At 38.4% G+C, this 21672-nt stretch overlaps 1 protein-coding gene across 4 annotated transcripts in view; it reads left to right on the top strand.

Annotated features, from left to right (window-relative positions):
* Nucleotides 1-21672, top strand: part of HIBCH (3-hydroxyisobutyryl-CoA hydrolase) — a 122295-nt gene that overhangs the window by 12343 nt on the left and 88280 nt on the right. For all 4 annotated transcript variants that reach the window (XM_031651412.1, XM_031651414.1, XM_031651413.1 and 1 more), the window contains 4 exons: nucleotides 10199-10339; nucleotides 12528-12612; nucleotides 16715-16795; nucleotides 19884-19936. In XM_031651412.1, the coding sequence (XP_031507272.1) occupies nucleotides 10199-10339; nucleotides 12528-12612; nucleotides 16715-16795; nucleotides 19884-19936 (360 nt within the window). The remainder of the gene's footprint in view (nucleotides 1-10198; nucleotides 10340-12527; nucleotides 12613-16714; nucleotides 16796-19883; nucleotides 19937-21672) is intronic.

The following is a 21672-nucleotide window of genomic DNA, read 5'->3' as shown; positions in this document are numbered from 1 at the left end:
ACCCGGCTGATTTTTAAATTTTTTGTGGAGATGAGGTTTCTACGTTGCCCAGGCTGGCCTCGAACTCCTGGGCGCAAATGATCTTCCTGCCTTGGCCCCTCAGTGTGCTAGAATTATAGGTGTGAGCCACCATGCCTGGCCTATTTTAAATTCTTAAACAGCATTTTAATTTAGTGAGCAAAAGGTCATTTAATTTTGATCTGGATATGGAGAAAACTTCTATTTTCATTTTCTTTTTTTCCTTTTAGAAAGTAGTTCTATTCAGTATTGAGGGTATAGTGTTTGGAGTGCATGAAATGATACTGTGCATATCATTTTCATGACAGCACACATGTTCTTATTATGTATGTCCAGATGGTGTCCTAGAATTATTCATAGCCCTTTTAATCCTACATCTGAATCTCTTTTACTTCACATCTAGATTCCTAGTTCCCAAGAATACAGTAGATGATAATGTTTTAGTCCATTTGAGCTGCTGTAACAAAATACCGTAAACTGGGTAGGTAGCTTATAAAAAACAGAATTTATTTCTCATAGTTCTGGAGGCTGGGGAGTTCAAGATCAAGGGGCCAGCAGATTTGGTGGCTGGTGATGGCCAACTTCCTGGTTCATAGACAACCCTGTTGGCCATCTTCTCTCTGTGTCCTCTTGTGGTAGAACGGGTGAGGAAGCTCTCCAGGATTTCTTTTATAAGGGCATTAATCTCATTCATGAGGGCCAACGTGACCTAATCACCTCTCAAAGGTCCCACCTCTTCTGCCATCACCTTGGGGGTTAGGATTTCAATATACAAATTTTGGAGGGACACAAACATTCAGTCTGTAGTACTATACAAGCTAATAGTTAGCTTGTTAATATTTCACAGATGCTGGCAGAAGACATGACAATCTTGGATTAGAAAAAAAAATTTTTGTGAGTGGTACAATGAGCAACACTGAGCAAGTTTTCTCTTGCTCCTCAAGCTTCAGGGGAGTGACACAGAGGACCCATATGAGTGTCTGCATTTGCAGAATATTGCATGACAGTACAACTGTCATGCGATTTGGGAAACCTGCTGGTTTTAGCAAGCTGTAAATAAGTCTGCTGTCTGTCTCAGAGGAAGGCTTTACCTTCTTCTTCATGGTGGCTCACAGCAAAGACCTTCTTCATGGTGGCTACAGCAGAAGACCTTCTTCTTCATGGTGGCTACCTTGAAAATGACCTGGGCAAGGAGTGGTCAGGCCCTTGGGTTCGTGGCATACCCATTCATAGCACACCCAGCAGTCAAGTACAGGGAAATTCCAGTGCTCATGCCAGATAGCATCTCTCAGCAGCTAAGTTCCATTTCTTGACCTAGGTAGTGGTTACAAGAGTTTCACATTATAGTAATTGACTAAGTTCTGTATTATACTTTGGGTGGTTGTCTGTGTGTGTTTTATTTTACCATAGAAACATAGAAAAAAAATAAGACAGCTTTATCTGTAGTAGTGACATGGAAAGATGACCATGGCAGGTTGCTGAATTAACCATGGGAGGTGCAGAATAAGGTACAGCATTCTATTTTTGCTCATAGTTTATGGAAAAGTGCCTGAGAAAGATAGACACTAAATCAGTAGTGTTGCAAACCAAGGCAATTTTGGTTTTCACCATTTTACCTGTGGTTGCCCCCTTGAATTAAAAACAAAACATCTTACTGAGATTATGGGTTCAGCTGGATGTGGGAAATGTATTTTGCTTATTAAGAAAATGTTATATTTTATCAACTGACTTTATAGAAATAAGTTTTTAAGATAATTTTAAAAATTATTTTACAGTTTTAGATCTACAGGTAAGTTTAAAAGATAGTACAGAGTTCTTACATACCTCTCACCCAGTTTCAGTTTCCCCTAATGCGTTTCTAAATTGCTATTATGGATTGCATTGTGTCCCCCAAAATTCATATGTTGGAGTCCTAGTCCTCAGTACCTCAGAATGTGACCTTATCTGGAAATAGGGTTGTTGTATGTGTAATTAGTTAAGGTCATAATTGAGTAGTGTGGGCCCTGATCCAATATGACTGGTATGCTTATAAAAGGGAAATTTGCAGATGGTCATGTACACAGGATAATGTCACGTGAAGATTGGAGTTATGCTGCCGCAAGCCAGAAAACTATATGAAGCCAGGAGAGAAGCCTAGGATAGATCCTTCCCTAGCACCTTCAGCAGGAGCATTGCCCTGCTGACCCCCGATTTCAGACTTGCAGCCTTCAAAACTATGAGACAGTAGGTTTGTGTTGGTTAAGCCGCTTAAGTAGTGGTACTTTGATATGGCAGCCCCAGCAAACTGCCTGATATTCTTACTATGGTACACTTATCAAAACTGAGAACATTGGTTTTGTGGTTTGAATATTTGCCCCCTCTAGAACTCATTTTGAAATTTAATCCCCAGTATGGATATATTGAAATGTAAGGCCTTTGAGAGGTCATTGGGTCACAAGGCCTCTGTCCTCACAAAGGATGAATCCATTCATTGATTAATGGGGTTATGGGAGTGAGACTGGTGACTTTGTAAGAGAAGTAAGAGAGACTTGAGCTAGCATGCTTAGCTTCCTTGACATATGATGCCCTGTACCTCCTTGGGTCTCTGCCGAGTCCCCACCAGCAAGAAGGCCCTCACTAGATGTATCCTTTTGACTTTGGACATCAGCCTCCGTAACTGTAAGGAAAGGAATAAATTCCTTTTCTTTACAAATTACACAGCTTCAGGTATTCTGTTGTGAGCAACAGAAAATGAACTAAGACAATTTGTATATCACTGTTAACTCCAGACTTTATTTGGATTTCACCACTTTTTTTCCATTAATATTCTGTTCCAGGAATCAATGACACTGCATTTACTTGTCATGCTTTTTAGTCTCCTCTAGTCTGTGATAGTTTCTCAACTTAGCTTTCCATATTTTTCATGCCCTTGACTGAATGTAAGGAGTACTGGTCAGGTAGCCTGTAGAATACCATCTCATCTGGCCTTCTCTGTTGTTTTTTTCACAATTAGACTAGAGTTAAGGTTTTTGGCAAGAATATGACAGAGGAAAATTGCCCTTCTAATCACATCATATCAGGGAGTATTTGTGAGTTTTGATAAATGCATCAGGGAGTATGTGATATCTACATGACATCATTGGTAATGCCAACTCTTATCCCTTTGTGTAAGTATCATTTATTGTTTTCCACTTGTAAAGTTACTGTTTTTCCCTTTCATGCTCTGCTTATTGAAAGCAAGTTAGTAAGTCCAGCCCACGCTCAAAAGGTGAGGGGACAAAGCTGTGTCTCTTGAAAGGGAGATAACTACGTATGTCATTTAGAATTCTGTAAGGAAGATTATCTTTTCTCCTCCATTTATTTATTCTGTGTGAAGTCATGGATATTTATTCTTTGGGCTATCACCTAATATCAAATTATTGATTGTTTCATTGTTCCAGTTCTGGCCATTAGGAATTCCTTCATTTTGGCTTCTGTATTTCTTCCATGTGACCCCATCCTTTTAATTTTTTTTTCTTTTTGAACATTTCCTTTCTGGTGCTAGAAGGTGTGCTCTGGACTCATTTTGTGTTTTCCCTATCTTAGTGCTGGAATCAGCCATTTCTCTAAGGAGCTCTGGTTGCCTTTATTGGAGAATTGCATTTAGAAATCGAGATCTAGACTCTGGGAGTGCTCTTTGCTACTGGGTGTCATGGCTTTCTCTCAGAGAATAGAGTTAGGGTAATGTATGTATGTGTAATAGAATACATATACACTATGTACTTACCCATATATTCATGCATATCTATAATTGTTTCTGTACTTATTCTGTGTATGTATATTAAACTAAACATGAGTTCATAGTGATGTCTTTGTCTTTAATCCAGTACCATAGGTCAGAGTTCATTCTGTCTTTCTCTTCTTGTTCTAACTGTAACTCTGCTCCTGACAGTGAGAGCCAGGCTCCATTACTTACTAATTTAAGCCTAGTATATATGCAGAGCAGTTGCAGAATTGTTACCTGCTCCCCGCTACCAGGAAAAGCCGTGTTGATAAGAGTACATTGTTGATGTACAATTCCTTTATCATCCATATAGTTTTCAGTCATTTCACTGATTTCCAAAGTTAGTTAGCTTCCTCATCACCACAGTCACTTCACTGAGGTTATGTCATAATGTGTAATTCAGTTAGGTTCTGAGAAAGAAAAAATCCTGTTTCCCCAAATGACTAGATCCCCCTCTCAGCCAAGGGGACCCCAGAGAAAGCTGAAAAAATGAGTTCCTGGCCAAGATAGATTGGGAGCTTGGACATACTTTGTGATACTTCCTTCCTCGTTAGCCACCATTAGGCCTTCTTTCCTAAGAGTTAAACAGAGACCAGCCTAAATTTTTCCCCTGCTAATTTCAAGCAACCACCTAACTGTTGCCTTCTTTTTGCAATTTTGACACAGCAGCTGACCAGCATTCCTTCCTAATAAAAGACCGGTGATGATGGAGTGGTTCTGGCCAGTCTGTGGAGGGAGGCTGCACACAGTGGGACTCCATTTCCTCTGTTTCATCTTTTGATGTATAGGGCCTAATTGTGATACATTTAATTGTTAAGTCTCCAACCCAGAGTTAACATGGCATGCATGTTGCATACATGTTGGCTTACTGTACATGCATGTGCCTCCTGTTTGTGAATATTCATAGCTCCTCCTGTAACCTCTTGAATATGTTTGTGTAGCCAGCCAGTTCAGCATAAATTCCCATTTCATCTTTCCCTGGCTAGAAGTGCTTGCTCTTGGCTTCTGCCAGAGGCTGTGCTTCCCAGCCTGTGGGTTGGTCAGCCTGCAGCCTCTTTTATGAGAAGTAAAGCTGTCTTTTCCAAACTTACGATTCTCTGATTCTTCAGTTGACAGTTCATCTGTCATAGTCTGCATTCCATATTGGAATTCCCCGATATTCTGGGTAATTTTTTTCCTTTTTAAAAGATAGTTCATGCTATGGTTTGAATGTATGTGTCCTTCCAAAATTCATATGTTGGAGCCTAATACCAAATGTGATGGTATTAAGAGGTGGGGCTTTTTGGGAAGTGATAAGTCATGAGCACCCCACCCTTATGGATTAGTGTTCTTATAAAAGAGGTTGAAGGGAGTTAACTAGTCCTTTTTGCCCTTGTCCTTCCTTGTGCCATGTGTGGATACACAGAACTCATGAAAAATAAGGTCTTACCAGTCTCTGAATCTTAAACTTGAACTTGCCTTGATCTTGATTTTGAACTTCCTAGCCTCTATAACTGTTAGAAACAAATTTCTGTTCTTTATAAATTACCCAGTTAAAGGCATTTTGCTGTAGCAGCAGGAATGGACTAAGACGGTGTACATTAAAGTTCACTGTTTGTGATGCACATTTCTGTGAGTTTTGACAAATTTATAAATCGTGTGCCCACCACCCCAATACCATGCAGAGGAGTTCCATTCCCTTACAATTTTCCATACTTCCACTTTGTAGTCAGCCGCTTCGCCTTCCCCCAACTCCCTCTCCCTCCTCTGGGGATTGAGATTGACTGCCTTGTTAAATTTTCCTTTTCTTTTGTCCCCAATTCCTTTTCTTCAGCTGTTGTTGACAAGCACTAAGGTCCTTAGGCTATGGTCTTGAAGTGCTTCTCTTTTGAGATGAAGACTTTTATTTAGTAGGCCTCTATTTCTTTCCCGCATTGGAATGAGACATCAGAGCCCTAGGGCTACAAGCTTGAGGTTTTCCTTCCCCTCCCTGCAGATAAAGCCTTTTGTTCTGTGTGGGAGATAAAGGGAAAGGATTTAGCAGTAATCTCTGTTTCCCTCCTGAGCCTGCACCCTCTGGCTCCAGTCTTTGCTAGGAAAGCCTGGTTGGGTTCCAGGAAGAAAAGTCAGCAAGAGAGTGGGAAATGTTAACTAAGATTAACATTTTTAGTTAATCTTTCTTATGGCTTATGCCCCTGGTAAGCAGGGGCGGCTGCTTCACTTCCAATTACAACATTCATGTAGATTTCTCTTTAGACTAATTTATAGCCATTGAGACAGACAAGTGTCTGATCTTTGACAAACCTGACTAAAAGAAGCAATGACAAAAGGATTACTTATTCAATAAATGGTGCTGGGATAACTGGCTAGCTAGATGTGGAGAATTGAAACTGGACCCCTTCCTTAGACCATATACAAAAATTATCTCAAGACGAATGAAAGACTTAAATGTAAAACCCAAAGCGGTAAAAACCTGGAAGACAACCTAGGCCGTATCATTCTGAACATAGGAATGGGCAAAGATTTCATGACGCAGATGCCAAAAACAATAACAACAAAAGCAAAAATTGACAAATGAGATCTTATTAAAGAGCTTCTGTACAGAAAAAGAAACTATCAACAAACATACAACCTACAGAATGGGAGAAAATGTTTGCAAACTATGCATCTGACAAAGGTCCAATATCCAGCATCTATAAGAAACTTAAATTTATGAGAGAAAAAAAACTTTTCAGAAGAAGATACACGTGCGGCCAACCACATATGGAGAAAAAAAAAGCTCAGTATCACTGATCATTAGAGAAATGCAAAACGAAACCATGATGAGATACCATCTCACACCAGTCAGAATGACTATTATTAAAGTCAAAAAATAACAGATGCTGGGAGGTTGTGGAGAAAAGGGAACGTGTATACACTGTTGATGGAAGTGTAAATTAGTTCTACCGTTGTGGAAAGCAGTGTGGCGATTTCCTCAAAGAGCTAGAAACAGAACTATCATTCGACCCAACAGTTCCATTACTGGGTGTATACTAAAGGAATATAAATTACACTACCGTAAAGACTCAGGCACACGTATGTTCACTGCAGGACTATTCACAATAGTAAAGACATGGAATCAACCCAAATGCCCATCATTAGCAGATTGGATAAAGAAAATCTGGTACATATACCCCATAGAATACTATGCAGCCATAAAAAAGAAGTTGTGACCTTTGCAGGAACATGGAGGGACCTGGAGGCCATCATCCTTAGCACACTAATGCAGGAACAGAAAACCAAATACCGCATGTTCTCACTTACAAGTGGGAGCTAAATGACGTGAACACATGGACACAAAGAGGGAAACAACAGACACTGGGGCATACTTGAGGGTCGAGGATAGGAGGAGGGAGAGGAGCAGAAAAAAATAACTGTTGTATTCTAAGTTTATGTGACAGTCTGTACAACAAACCCTCATGACATGAATTTAATTATGTAACAATCCTGCGTGTGTACCCTGGAACTATAATAAAAGTAAAAACAAAACAAAACAAAACAACAAACCTTAACACTGTTTCCTAGCATTTAGAAAAATAAATCCATGTGTATCTATCTGTGAAAAAAAGTGTCAGACTGTTTTTTTCAGGTTCTGTAAGTTTATCCTTCCCCAGTACGTTTGTTTACTTATACTCAAGAATATATCAGATGTGTGTGTGTGTATCAGACTTTGATAATTGTCAATGTGATTACAAAATATATCTTACTATTGCTAAAGTTTTGATTTAAATTTCTCATTAGAGAAACTCAGAAATTCAGATGAAATTGAAACACAACTTTTTCTGTTTAATAATTGTTCCTGTAACTTTAAGCGAATATAAATTATTTCTATTTTTATCTGATAATTTTAACAAAAATTAACTCCAATATTAAATGTGCAACTTGATTTCATAAAGGAGAACTTAAACATTGTGTAAACATGTTGCTTAATGCAGTCAAAATATGTACTTCTAGTTATTAGATTTTTGCTAATAAGTATGCTGTTTAGTTTTAATTGGCATTCTCCAGTTAAAATTTTCCAATTTCAATTTTCAGTTTTACATTACACACTTTTCCCATGCAAGGTTTTAAGTGTTGCCTTTACATAAAGGAATGTGTTAAGAATGGTGGTGCCATCTTCAACATACCTGACACAAACAAGCAATGGGGAAAGGATTTCCTATTTAATAAGTGGTGCTGGGAAAACTGACTAGCCATATGCAGAAAGCTGAAACTGGACCCTTTCCTTACACCTTGTACAAAAATTAACTCAAGATGAATTAAAGACTTAAATGTAAAACCCAAAACAGTAAAAACCCTAGAAGAAAACTTAGGCAGTACTATTCAGGACATAGGCATGGGCAAAGACTTTTCATGACCAAAACACCAAAAGCAATTGCAACAAAAGCCAAAATTGACAAATGGGATCTAATCAAACTAAAGAGCTTCTGCACCACTAAAGAAACTATCATCAGAGTGAACATGAACAGGCAACCTACAGAATGGGAGAAAAGTTTTGCAATCTACCCATCTGACAAAGGTCTAATATCCAGAATCTCCAAGGAACTGAAACAAATATACAAGAAAAAACAACCCTATCAAAAAGTAGGCGAAGGATATGAACAGACACTTCTCAAAAGACATGTGTACGGCCAACAAACATGAAAAAAAGCTCATTACTGGTCATTAGAGAAATGCAAATCAAAACCTCAGATACTATCGCACGCCAGTTAGCGTGGCGATTATTAAAAAGTCAGGCAGGCTCACGCCTGTAATCCCAGCACTTTGGGACGCCGAGGTGGACGGATCACGAGGTCAGGAGATTGAGACCATCCTGGCTAACACGTTGAAACCCCGTCTCTTTAAAAATACAAAATATTAGCCCGGTGTGGTGGTGGGTGCCTGTAGTCCCAGCTACTTGGGAGGCTGAGGCAGGAGAATGGCGTGAACCTGGGAAGCGGAGCTTGCAGTGAGCTGAGATGGCGCCACTGCACTCCAGCCTGGTCGACAGAGTGAGACTCCGTCTCAAAAAAAATAAAAATAAAAAGCCAGGCGACAACAGATGCTAGTGAGGCTGTGGAGAAATAAGAACACTTTTACCCTGTTGGTGGGAGTGTAAATTCAACCATTGTGGAAGACAGTGTGGTGATTCCTCAAGGATCTAGAACCAGAAATACTGTTTGACCCTGCAATCCCATTTCTGAGTGTGTACCCAAAGGATTATAAATCATTCTGTTATAAAGATACGTGTACACATATGTTTATTGCAGCACTATTTACAATAGCAAAGACTTGGAGCCAACCCAGATGCCCATCAATGATAGACTGGATAAAGAAAATGTGGCACATACACACCATGGAATACTAAGCAGCCATAAAAAACGATGAGTCTGTGTCCTTTGCAGGGACATGAATAAAGCTGGAAGCCATCATTCTCAGCAAAATAACACAGGAACAGAAAACCAAACACCATATGTTCTCACTCATAAGTGGGAGTTGAACAATGAAAACACATAGACACAGGGAGGGAAACATCATGCACCGGGGTCTGTTGGCGGGTGGGGGGGCAAGGGGAGGGAGAACTTTAGAACAAATACCTAATGCACGCAGGGCTTAAAACCTAGATAACAGATGGGTGCAGCAAACCACCATGGCACATGTATACCTATGTAACAAACCTCCACATTCAGTACATGTATCCCAGAACTTAGAATAGTGATGCCGTGAGTCCTGATGGTTGGGTATAGCAGAGTCCTGGGAAATCACTGTGTAGTTAAAACTGTGTTCCTGACAGGTGTTTTATTAGTTAGTACTGCAAAATCAATTATTAAGTCTGTCGTATTATAATCTGGCTGCAAACTACTTATTCTGCCTACTCTTTCACCACTCATTTCCTCAGCTAGCCTTTGTTCCACTAACGTTTTAACATCTTAACAAACATTTCCAAATAATCATTGCTTATGGCTTAGCATGTGCGGTTTCCTGTACCTGGAATTCTCATCTCCCCTTTTTCTTGGGATACATCAAGCCCCAACTCAAATATCCTCTCTATTTTCAAGTTGACCATAGCTACAGTAGTAAGAATTATTTGCCCTCTCTTATTCATCTTTGCTCTCTCAGCATGTAACGTAGAGCTTTATATACAGTAGTAAATTAAAAGATTTAAGAGTATTTCAAAGTCCAAGAAATTCTAGACTGGGGTCTATAGTAAGTCAGTTTATTCAGTTGGCTCAGAAATAAAAATTTAGGAGGTGTGTATGATTTGCTTTGGAATTGTCCATTTACATAATCTAAATAACTTTAGAAACTTGTAAGATGTACCTATTCATTCCTTTAGTTGCCATTAATATGCAAGATTTGCATTTGATATGTATGTTTTGATGTTGGCTTGTGATAAAAACTTAAGAAATTTTATCATAAAGTTATTCTTTGTTTATACAGAGAATGTCCAAGCACACAGATGCAGCAGAAGATGTGCTATTGGAAAAAAAAGGTTGTGCGGGAGTCATAACACTAAACAGACCAAAGTTGCTCAATACACTGACTTTTAATATGATTCGGCAGATTTATTCACAGCTAAAGGTTTGTAATTTTCTTATTGCAGTTATATGGATTCTTCTCAAAGTATATCATAATAGGACACTTCTGGTATTTTCTCCCATAGAATCACATAATTATCTGGGATCTGCATCTCAGTAAGCCCCATTGATTCTTGAGGTTTCAGTGTTTCCCCTGTGCAGTTATTCTTGAGCATCCCTGGTGATAGGGAGCTCACTGTCTCCTGAGGCAGATTCTTTGACTTTTATATAGCACTGATTTGTTTGCAAGTTTCTTTTTGTGTTCTGGCACTCTCTGTTTCTCTGACCTTTAAACTAGTGATACTTTTTCTGCCTCTGAGAGAATGAGTATACAAATCTAATCTTCCACCTGATGACCTTTTCATTTGAAGACAGCTGCTTTTTTTTTTTTTTGAGACAGAGGAGCCTTGCTCTGTCGCCCAGGCTGCAGTGCAGTGGTACCATCTCGGCTCACTGCAAGCAAGCTCTGCCTCCCGAGTTCACGCCATTCTCCTGCCTCAGCCTCCGGAGTAGCTGGGACTACAGGCGCCTGCCGTCACACCCGGCTAATTTTTTGTGGTAGAGACGGGGTTTCACCGTGTTAGCCAGGATGGTCTCAATCTCCTGACTTCGTGATCTGCCCACCTCGGCCTCCCAAAGTGCTGGGATTGCAGGTGTGAGCCACTGTGCCCGGCCAGACAGCTACTTTTAAACTGCCTGCTTTTTCTCAGAGAAGGCCATAAACTCTCGTAAGTGAACAGCATGGAATAGTAGAAAAACAGGACTTAAAGTCAGACTGTCTGGTTTGAAACTCGGATTTCTATTTATTAACTGTGTAAGCTGGGAAAGTTAATCTCTCCGTACCTCAATCTCCTCAGCTCTGAAATGGAGATGATGATATGTAAAGATTAAGTGAATAGTGTATGTAAGTACCTAATGTAGTCTGCCATGCAGATGTAGAACAAATCCCAGTTTTCCCCTGGCTACCAGTTCCTTAATTCTTCATTTGATGAGTCTGTCTTCTATTCTTGTGTTTCTGTTTGAGATACCATTATAGTATGTCTCAAAATGTGATACATAGAAATAAGCCAAATGTTGCAAATAATAGAGTTGGGCCAGAGTGGAAGAAATTAGAAATGTTCATGTTATAATAACATTTCTATTAATGTAATTAATATAGTCCAGTATTGCATGAACCGTTTGGACAATCACATCTGTCCAGCTACATCTTCCTTGTGCGTTACATATTTATTCTGTAGTACAGGTTGAACATCCTTAATTCAAAATGCTACAAAATTCAAAAACTCTTTAAGTATCAACGTGACGCCGCAAGTGGAAAATTCCACACCTGGCCTCATGATGGGTTGCAGTCAAAACACAAGTGCCCGACACACTATTTATTCAGCATCCCTAAGGGAAAAAATTAATTACCTTCAGGCCATGTGTATGAGGTATATATGAAACCTAAAGGAATTTCCAATCCCCAAGATATGTCATTCTGTATATGCAAATATTCTAAAATCTAAAAAAGTCTGAAACACTTCTGGTCCCAAGCATTTCAGATGAGGGATACTCAACCTGTATAGATTGATAGAACCCCTGTTAAGTTTTCTGTCTGTAGGTAACTAATTTTTCATTTCGTCCATTGTTCTGGATTTTCACATTTTCATTGGCTCTTGATTCTTTCATCCTACTTGTTAGCTGTCTTTACCAATCCCAAATCACTTGGATTTTTTATCAATATTATACGTGGTTTCACTCTGTTACTTATACATTAAGAGTAAGACAGTAAGCCCTGTATCAGCACAGTAGAAAGGTTATTGCTATATTTATCAGCAGTCTTTGGGTTGATTTGTTCTCCAAATTTATATGTTTATGTAACATCATTATTATGCCCATATTTGTTCATCTTGGTATCAAAGTTATGGCAAAGATTTCAGGTGCCATCTTGAAATTTGGATCACACAATGTACTCATCTAGCAACCTTTTGAAATAGCCTAAGCCTCTACTTTATCTGGGAAAAGCAAATGAACTTCATTCAATGAAGAATGGGATGAGATTTGTTCTTCTGGATATCCCTTATATAAGAATATGTACTGTCACACACATATATGTATATGAATATATTATTGTGTATATGTGCATATGCATATAATTTTAATGAGTTTGTGTTTATAATATGTTTATACCATCTTCTGTTGCATTTGAATAGAAGTGGGAACAAGATCCTGAAACTTTCCTGATCATTATAAAGGGAGCTGGAGGAAAGGCTTTCTGTGCTGGGGGTGATATCAGAGGTAAAAGCTTTTCCCTTTCACCTGAATGCTTCCCCGCCCCACTAAAACTGATCAAGTATTGTCAAATTTTTGTAGTAATTTGTAATTTGCTTTACTTCTTAGAACTTTTTATTGTAAAGTTAATACATTCTTAACTTAGAAAAAAGAAAAATTTGAAGACTTAACTTTCTGCAGTTAGTATTAGCAAATGAGGAAAATAGCTGATTTTTTTTCTCACTACACAAATACCCTTTTGAAATTTAAATATGTTGTCTCTCTCCCTGAATCATCACAAATAACATGTCCAGTTAGGGTATATGGGTCCACTTTATATTTTAGAACAGCTGATATTAAGCAGTTCTGTTAGTCTTATGACCTATCTGGCCATGTTGACTTGCCATTCTCCAAAAATGATGTGCTCTCACATGTTCATAATTTTTCCTATGCTTCCCACTATTCATGATCCCAAAGCAACCATCTTCTATGTACTTATTTATAGCATTTATCCTGTTACATTGTAAATATACTTTACATGTGTTTAAACATGCTGAGCTAAAAAGAGAAACTGTCTTTATTTTTCATAGTTGTTCAGGTCAGTCTGTCTATACACATTTAAATGTTAAAGACAGAAGAAATGTCTGTTCTCAGCATCAGTGTCATGGTCATAATCACTATAATCATGATTATAGTATAATCATGAGATTATACTATATAATCTCTGATTATATGTAGTATAATATACTATATATAATATACTCTGAGTATATATAGACACACTGATGCTGAGAACAGGCATTATAGTATAATCATGATTATAGTCATAATCACTATAATTGTCCATATTATATATACAGTATATTGAAACTTTTTATATTTTGTATTTTGTTCCTTGTGGAATTGGTAGGGTTCGGGGATTGTTTTTTTGTTTGTGTTTTAATTTTATTTGTTTGTTGTATTAAGACAACCATCTTTGGGCTTATTCACCAAACTTACATAAACCATTACCTTAGGAATAGGAAAAAAGCTGGATTCAGGATATAATTTCAGATACTTATTAATGCATTTTAAAATTGCAGTTTAATGAAAACTTTGCTTAAACTGATCTGTTAACTGAATTGTTTTTGAAATCTGTTGTTTTGCCTACAACATGCATTTTTAAATTATTATTTATTTATTTATTTATTTGTTTATTTTTTTGAGACAGAGTTTCACTCTTGTCACCCTGGCTGGAGTGCAGTGGTGTGATCTCTCCTCACTGCAACCTCCACCTCCTGGGTTCAAACAATTCTCCTGCCTCAGCTTCCTCAGTAGCTGGGATTACAGGTGCCTGCCACTATGCCCTGCTAATTTTTGTATTTTTGGTAGAGACGGGGTTTCACCACGTTGGCCAGGCTGGTCTTGAACTCCTGACCTCAGGCGATCCGCCTGCCTCAGCCTTCCAACAACGTGCATATTTTTAAAATACTGTTTTTCAGCCTTGAGTTAGCCTTTCATCTGGCCTGTGATCTTGTCAGTTTATAGATGGGCAGAGCTTTGTGTGTTGAGTTTATTAGCTTCTTCTGACTGAGCTATTTCTGCATATAGGCCTAATTTTATACTGATGTTTGGAAGTAACAGTTACAAATTGTAGAATTATTGTAGTTTACACATATAAAGCAGTGGATTCAAGTCCAGGAAATGTAGTTCCTTGAAAGATTGTAGTCCAAAACGATAAGTGGACACTCAGAAAATTTTCAAAAAATGATTGTGAAGGACATTTAATTTTAATTTAGATGGAACTAATTGATTAGAATAAAAATTAGGTCAGAAAAAGATTTGAAGGAAATTTGAGAAGGTTTTTGAGGTAAAAGAGTTTCATTCCAAAGGCGATAAAACTTACGTTCTTTTCCTTTTAGAATTGGTAAGCAGTGATAAGAGCTGAATAAAAGATGATAGACAATGACAGTCATTTTTTGTTTGTTTGTTTAGGTATATATCAGTGAAACCTCAGAGTGGTAAAAGTAGATGTCAGATCTTTCTTTTAAAAACCAGTAAAAGGGCTGGGTGCAGTGGCTCACACCTGTAATCTTAGCACTTTGGGAGGCTAAGGTGGGAGGATTACCTGAGCTCAGGAGTTCAAGACCAGCTTGGGCAACATGGTGAAACCCCGTCTCTACTAAAATACACCTGTATTCCCAGCTACTTGGGAGACTGAGCCAGGAGAATTGCTTGAACCTGGGAGGTAGAGGTTGCAGTGAGCCGAGATCACGCCACTGCACTCCAGCCTGGCGACAAGGCAATACTCCGTTTCAAAAACAAACACCCCAAAAAACTAGGAAAAGAAGTCAACGTATGAAACATTTTGAAGGAAGAGATAACAGAATTCTAGAGTTAAGAGGCCCAAGCCGGCAGATCACCTGAGGTTGGGAGTTTGAGACCAGCCTGGCGAATATAGTGAAACCCTGTCTCTACTAAAAATACAAAAATTAGCCGGGCTTGGGGACGCATGCCTGTAATCTCAACTACTTGGGAGACTGAGGCAGGAGAATTGCTTGAACCCGGGAGGTAGAAGTTGCAGTGAGCCAAGAGCCAAGATTGTGCCATTGCACTCCAGGGTAACAAAGCAAGATTCTGTCTCAAAACAGACAAAAAACAAACAAGAGAACTCTAGAGTTAGTGTAAAAATCGGTAGACAACATTTTGTGTGTAATACTTTCCCGTAAAGGAGGAAACATATTTATGAAATGTTTGTGTTTTAATAGATAAATCTCAAAGGACTTAAAGATAGGAAAGGCATATGAGTTGCAGTATATAGAAGAGGAAACTTGGTTAGCAGTCTTGAGATTGACTGGAGGAAGAATATGGTAGGAGATGTGAACTCTGGGTAATAGAAGATTGCAATAGAAGTGAAACCATTTGATAGTGTTCACTATTCAGTAGATATTTACTGAGCATTTGTTTTTTAAGCCAGGTAATGGTATGCTGTAGCAATGTCTTTGAGAAGTTACATTTCTATTTATGTTAGTAAATAAGAATGTCAGTATATTATTTACCTGTCTAGCCTCACCTTTTCCCTTTGCCCTTTAGTCTTTTAAAACTGTTTGATTCTTGATTTTACTCTTCTTTCTTGACTTTGAGGCTTTGTAGGGTACTGCTTCCCCTACTCAGAATTTTTCTTCCTGTCATTTTCTAGGAAATTCCTATTTACCTTTTCAAACTTGGCTTAGGGTTACCTCTTCTAGGAAGCCTTCTTTTAATTAATTACACATCTCCTGCTCCCATTCTCACAGCACCCCAATTCTTATAGGAGAAAGAATATGTTTTAGTATCAATCTGAACTCCAGGACAGCCATCTTGTGTTGTTGTCTTTATTATCTGCAACACCTAAAACATTACTTGATATGTAGTAGATGCTCAGTAAATATTTCATGGGGGAAATGAATGTGACAGAAATATTTAAGGACATGGAGTACGTTGTAGTGCTATACACACACAGGTATAATACATTTTGTATTAAGATATATTACCAAAAGACATGTATGTCTAGCAAATGTTAATTTAAGTGCTAGAGAAAATAATCAAAAGAAAATGTGGTTTGCTACAATATATTATTATTATTTTTTAAAGACACAGGGTGTCACTCTTCTGTCCAGGCCAGAGTACAGTGGTATGATCCTGGCTCACTGTAGCCTCAGTATCCTGGGCTCAAGTAATCCTCCTGGCTCAGCCTCCTGAGCAGCTGGTACTATAGGCACATGGCACTGCAGCCAGCTAATAAAACATTTTTTGTTGAGTCTCACCAGGCTGGTCTCAAACTCCTGGCCTCAAGGAATCCTCCCACCTGGTTTCTCAAAGTGCTGCAATTACAGGTTTGAGCCACCATGCCCAGCCTGTAATTTCTAATGTAACATTTTGTAAGAAGCATGGAAAACAAGAATAGGAATTTTTGCCTCGAAGCTTTGACTTTGGACTATGGATCTGTGACTATAATATAATTTCTGTGGCAGGGGCAACTATAAAACTTTAACAAGTCATTTTAGAGTGCTCCCTTTCCCCCAGTATTTAATTATCATAATACTTTTGATCTAGTTGACAACGTTGACTATTAAATCGTTTTTTTTTATTTGTAATCTTTCCTTCCTAGTGATCTCGGAAGCTGAAAAGGCAAAACAGAATATAGCTCCAGTTTTCTTCAGAGTTGAATATATGCTGAACAACGCTATTGGTATGTGTGTTCTGCTCAGAGCTTTGGAAATGGAATAAAGAAATGAGGTGACAACCGGGTGCGGTGGCTCACGCCTGTAATCCCAGCACTTTGGGAGGCTGAGGCGGGCGGATCACGAGGTCAGGAGTTCGAGACCTTTCTGGCTAACACAGTGAAACCCCATTTCTACTAAAAGTGCAAAAAATAAGCCGGGTGTGGTAGTGGGTGCCTGTAGTCCCAGCTACTCGGGAGGCTGAGGCAGAGAATGGCATGAACCTGGGAGGCGGAGCTTGCAGTGAACTGAGATAGCGCCACTGCACTCCAGCCTGGGTGACAAAGCGAGACTCCGTCTCAAAAAAAAAAAGAAATGAGGTGGATGTATGCACTTTGTTAAAAATGTAATCAATAGGCAGTCTTACTTAAACTTTTAATACCATGTGCCAGGCATAAATAAAGTTGATTAAACAATTTTGAGTGCTTATTTAAAAACAGTAACCCTTTAATATTAGTAGGCTATACTTAACTGCAGTTTGTTAAAAAATCAATATGAGGCCGGGTGCGGTGGCTCACGCCTGTAATCCCAGCAATTTGGGAGGCTGAATGGGTGAATCACCTGAGGTCAGGAGTTTGAGACCAGCCTGGCCAACATGGTGAAACTCCATCTCTATTAAAAATACAAAAATCAGCTGGGTGCGGTGGCACATGCCTATAATCCCAGCTACTCGGGAGGCTGAGGCAGGAGAATCACCTTGAATCTGGGAGGTGGAGGTTGCAGTGATTCGAGATCGCACCACTGCACTTCAGCCTGGGCAACAAAGCGAGACTCCGTCTCAAAAAAAAATCAGTATGAGAATATGGATTTCTGATCATGTGGTAGCTTTAGCTTTCTTGGGGGAAAAACCATGGGTTCCAGTTTTCTCTATAAAATGAAGTATATAGTATCATTTCCTAATTCTTAAAGAACTTGGGAATAAAAATTTCTTTATATTCAAGGTTCAAGGTTTCATTGGAGGTGAAGCAGTGTTTTTATCAAGCATGTGTTTCAAAAGTTAAGATACAGGAAGTAACATAATAAGTACTTGTGTACACTCTAGCCCAGAATTAACAGACATCAATATTTTATTTTTGCTTGATGATTTAAAATGTCTTCAAAAGAAATATAATACTGCAAGTCTGGAAGTTACATTTCAGTTCATTTTTTTGCTTTCCTCAGTGCCATTACTTTCCCCAGAAGCAACCAGTTATTCCTCCTCAAAAACAACCATTGTCATTAATTTTCAGTGTATTCTCCTAGACCATATTTGACATTTTTACTAAATATTTATGAACTAAAAGATTTTAAGTTAGAATTTGATTGAGTACGTGATATTAAAGTATTTTGACATAGTTGAAAAAATAAATTCAGTTTTTCTCATGTGCCTTTTAGACAAACATATTTATATATTGGCATAAAAACATGAATTAATATCTAGTAGATTAAACACATGGGGATATATATGTTTTTGTAAAAACGAATTGATGAAAATAATTACTAAGTGATGAAAAAAGCTGTGCAATAATTTAACATTGAAGTATTTAAAATAGTAAAACATAAGTTTATTTTAATTTTATTATTTATTTATTTATCTTTTGAGACAGAGTCTTGCCCTGTCACCCAGGCTGGAGTGCAGTGGTGCGATGTTGGCTCACTGCAGCCTCTGTCTCCCAGGTTCAAGTGATTCTCCTGCCTCAGCCACTTGAGTAGCTGGGATTACAGGCATGCACCACCACACCCGGCTAATTTTTGTATTTTAATTAAAGACAGGTTTCACCATGTTGGCCAGGCTGCTCTCGAACTCCTGACCCCAGGTGATCCACCTGCCCCGGCCTCCCAAAGTGGTGGGATTACAGGCGTGAGCCATTGCACTTGCGGTGTATAAGTTTAAATGTGTAAGTTTAAAGACAAAATAGAAATGCAGAACATTGTATCATATTTTATACAGCAAAGTAGACAAATAGAGGCTTCCATTTTTTAAGCTTTCCAATTCCTTTTGTTTTTTAGCTTTTATTTTAGGTTTGAACTAAAAGATTTTTACTTTGTATTTAGAAATTTACGTAAATACTATCTTACTGTGTATACCATTCCATAAATTGTTTTTAACAACATGGAATATAACTCTTCTGTGGTATCCAATATTATGATTATATCCCACATTAATTATCTGTTCTACATTAATGGATATTTTAGCTTCCAATAGTTACTAACATAGATAGTTGTACTCTTGTACGTGCTCCCTTATTTCCCATGCGCAAAAGTTTCTCCAGAACTAGTATGTAGAATGGATAGATCATAGTGTTTATGCATCATTACTTTGTTTCCAAATTCTTTAAGATGCGTTTTCTACATGTCTTTTGTCTTGGCTGCTATTGGACTTTGGGTCTTCCATATGAATTTTAGAATTGTTTCATCAGGTTTCACAAAAGTTTCTACTGAGATTATGATTAGACTTAGAATGAATTATGGGTTAATTTGGAGGGAGTTGACATCTTTGAAATGGAGTCTTCTCAACCATAATGTAGCATAGCTCTTCCTTTTTTTTTGTTTTTTTTAAAGATAGAGTATTGGTCTGTTGCCCAGGCTGGAGTGCAGTGGCATGATCACAGCCCACTGCAGCCTCAACCTCCTATGCTTAAGTGATCAAGTGTTCCTCCCACCTCAGCTTTCTGAGCAGCTGGGAGCACAGGTGCTTGCCACCACACCTGGCTATATATTTTTTAAGAGATGGAGTTTTGCTGTATTGCTCAGACTTATCTCATACTGCTGACCTCAAGCAATCCTCCCACCTTGGCCTCCCAAAGAGCTTAGATTACAGGTGTCAGCCACCACACTGAGCCCTGGTTTTTTGTTTAAAATCAAAGGTTAAGTTGTTAAATGATAACGAATAGATAGGATTGTGTTGGATTGACACTTAAAAATATGTATTTTATAAGCCATACATTTAGTCATCTTTGGTGTTTCTTGCTAAAATTTCCTAGGGAGAATCTTGAGTATATATAATGTGGGTTTTTTTAAGAAAAAGGGAATGTATTATAAACACTGTAACTAAAATTACAGCTCTATTTCTTTCAGGTTCTTGCCAGAAACCTTATGTTGCACTTATTCATGGAATTACAATGGGTGGGGTAAGTAGACTTTTTACTCCGATCATTGATGTGAGTTGTATTAAAAATAAGTTAATAATTATTAAACAGAAGTGAGCTGATGAATGTAATATAATAGACCTCATTGAAACGTAATTGTGTGGATTTTGGATCCTGACAGATTTGAGATATAATATTTGCTTATAGCACTTTTAGACTATCCCAGCCCAAAAGAATATTTTATGTTCTTAATTATGTTATATGGCTGGGCATGGTGCCTCACATCTGTAATCCCAGCACTTTGGGAGGCCAAGGTGGACAGATCACTTACGTTAGGAGTTTGAGACCAGCCTCGCCTACATGGTGAAACCCTGTCTCTATTAAAAATACAAAAATTAGCTGAGCATGGTGGCACACACCTGTGATCTCAGCTACTCAGGAGGTTGAGGCACGATAATTGCTTGAACCCAGGAGGTGGAGCTTGCAGTGAGCTGAGATTGCACTACTGCACTCCAGCCTGGGTAACAAAGTGAGACTATCTCAAAAAAAAAAAAAAAAAAAATATATATATACACACACACACACACACACATTATATGCTATTTTAATTTTTTGAATTAGCAAGTTTTTTTAAGCAATGGAAAGTTATCTTTTAATATATAGAGCCTTTTTTCTACTTAAAAATAGGAGCTTCAGAAGAGAAACTAGAATGTTGAGTTTTTTTTTTTAATTCAGTATTAGAGATTTGGTTGCCTAAATTGTACCTGTTACTCAAAATTTCACCTTAGTGGAAGTGTTTGGATTCTTTATGAAGTTCTCTATAACTGCATTTCTGTCAGTTGACAAATATTCTGCCTCTGTGCTATTACAGAGAAGTCTAAAATGTAACTGACATTGATTAACTTGACCTGGAGTTAGAGAAAACATGAAATAATTTCAAAACAATTGGTAGATTGTAAGGTACTGACAAAGATTAGCCTTTAAAGAAGTGAGGGGTCAGAATGGGTCTTCATGGCAGGAAAGGGCTGCATGGAGAGAAGATGGTGAATTGAACTGAGCCTAGAAAGGTAGTGGAGGAGAGAAAAAGTAATGTCTTTTCCTCACTGATTGCAGGGGTCATGGCCAATATCCGTATAACAAAAGACAGATTAACAATAGAGAAGCATAACACATTTATTTAATCAAAGTTTTACATGACATGGGAGCCTTCAGAAATGAAGACTCAAAGACCCACAGATCCAGGAAAAACTGTGTTTTTGTGTGTAAGTTCAACGAACAATGGATGGTCACATAGAAGTATGATTGTACAAAAACGGTATTATTCATTAGTAATAAATGGGGGAACTTAGGTAGGCTTGTTTGTTGAGATTCTTCTTGGCCTCTCTGTGTAACATTCCTTTCCTCCAGGTATAGAATGGAGCCCTTGTCACATGAGGGTTTAATGACTTTCAAGGCCAGGTGTCGTGGCTCATGCCTGTAATCCTAGCACTTCGGGAGGCTGAGGTGGGTGAATCGCTTGAGGCCAGGAGTTCGAGACCAGCTTGGGCAACATGGCGAAACCCCATCTCTACTAAAACTACAAAAATCAGTTGGGTGTTATGGTGTGCACCAGTAATCTCAGCTACTGGGGAGGCTGAGGCACGAGAATTGCTTGAACCTAGGAGGTTGTAGTGAGCTGAGATCATGCCATTGCACTCCAGCCTGGGTGACAGAGCGAGACTCTGTGTCAAAAAAAAAAAAAAAAAAAATACTTTCAGAAGAGGTAGGTTAGAGAACTT

This window comes from Papio anubis, chromosome 10, assembly GCF_008728515.1.
Source record: "Papio anubis isolate 15944 chromosome 10, Panubis1.0, whole genome shotgun sequence".
NCBI classification, from domain to species: domain Eukaryota; kingdom Metazoa; phylum Chordata; class Mammalia; order Primates; family Cercopithecidae; genus Papio; species Papio anubis.
This window is presented reverse-complemented; position numbering and strand designations above follow the sequence as displayed.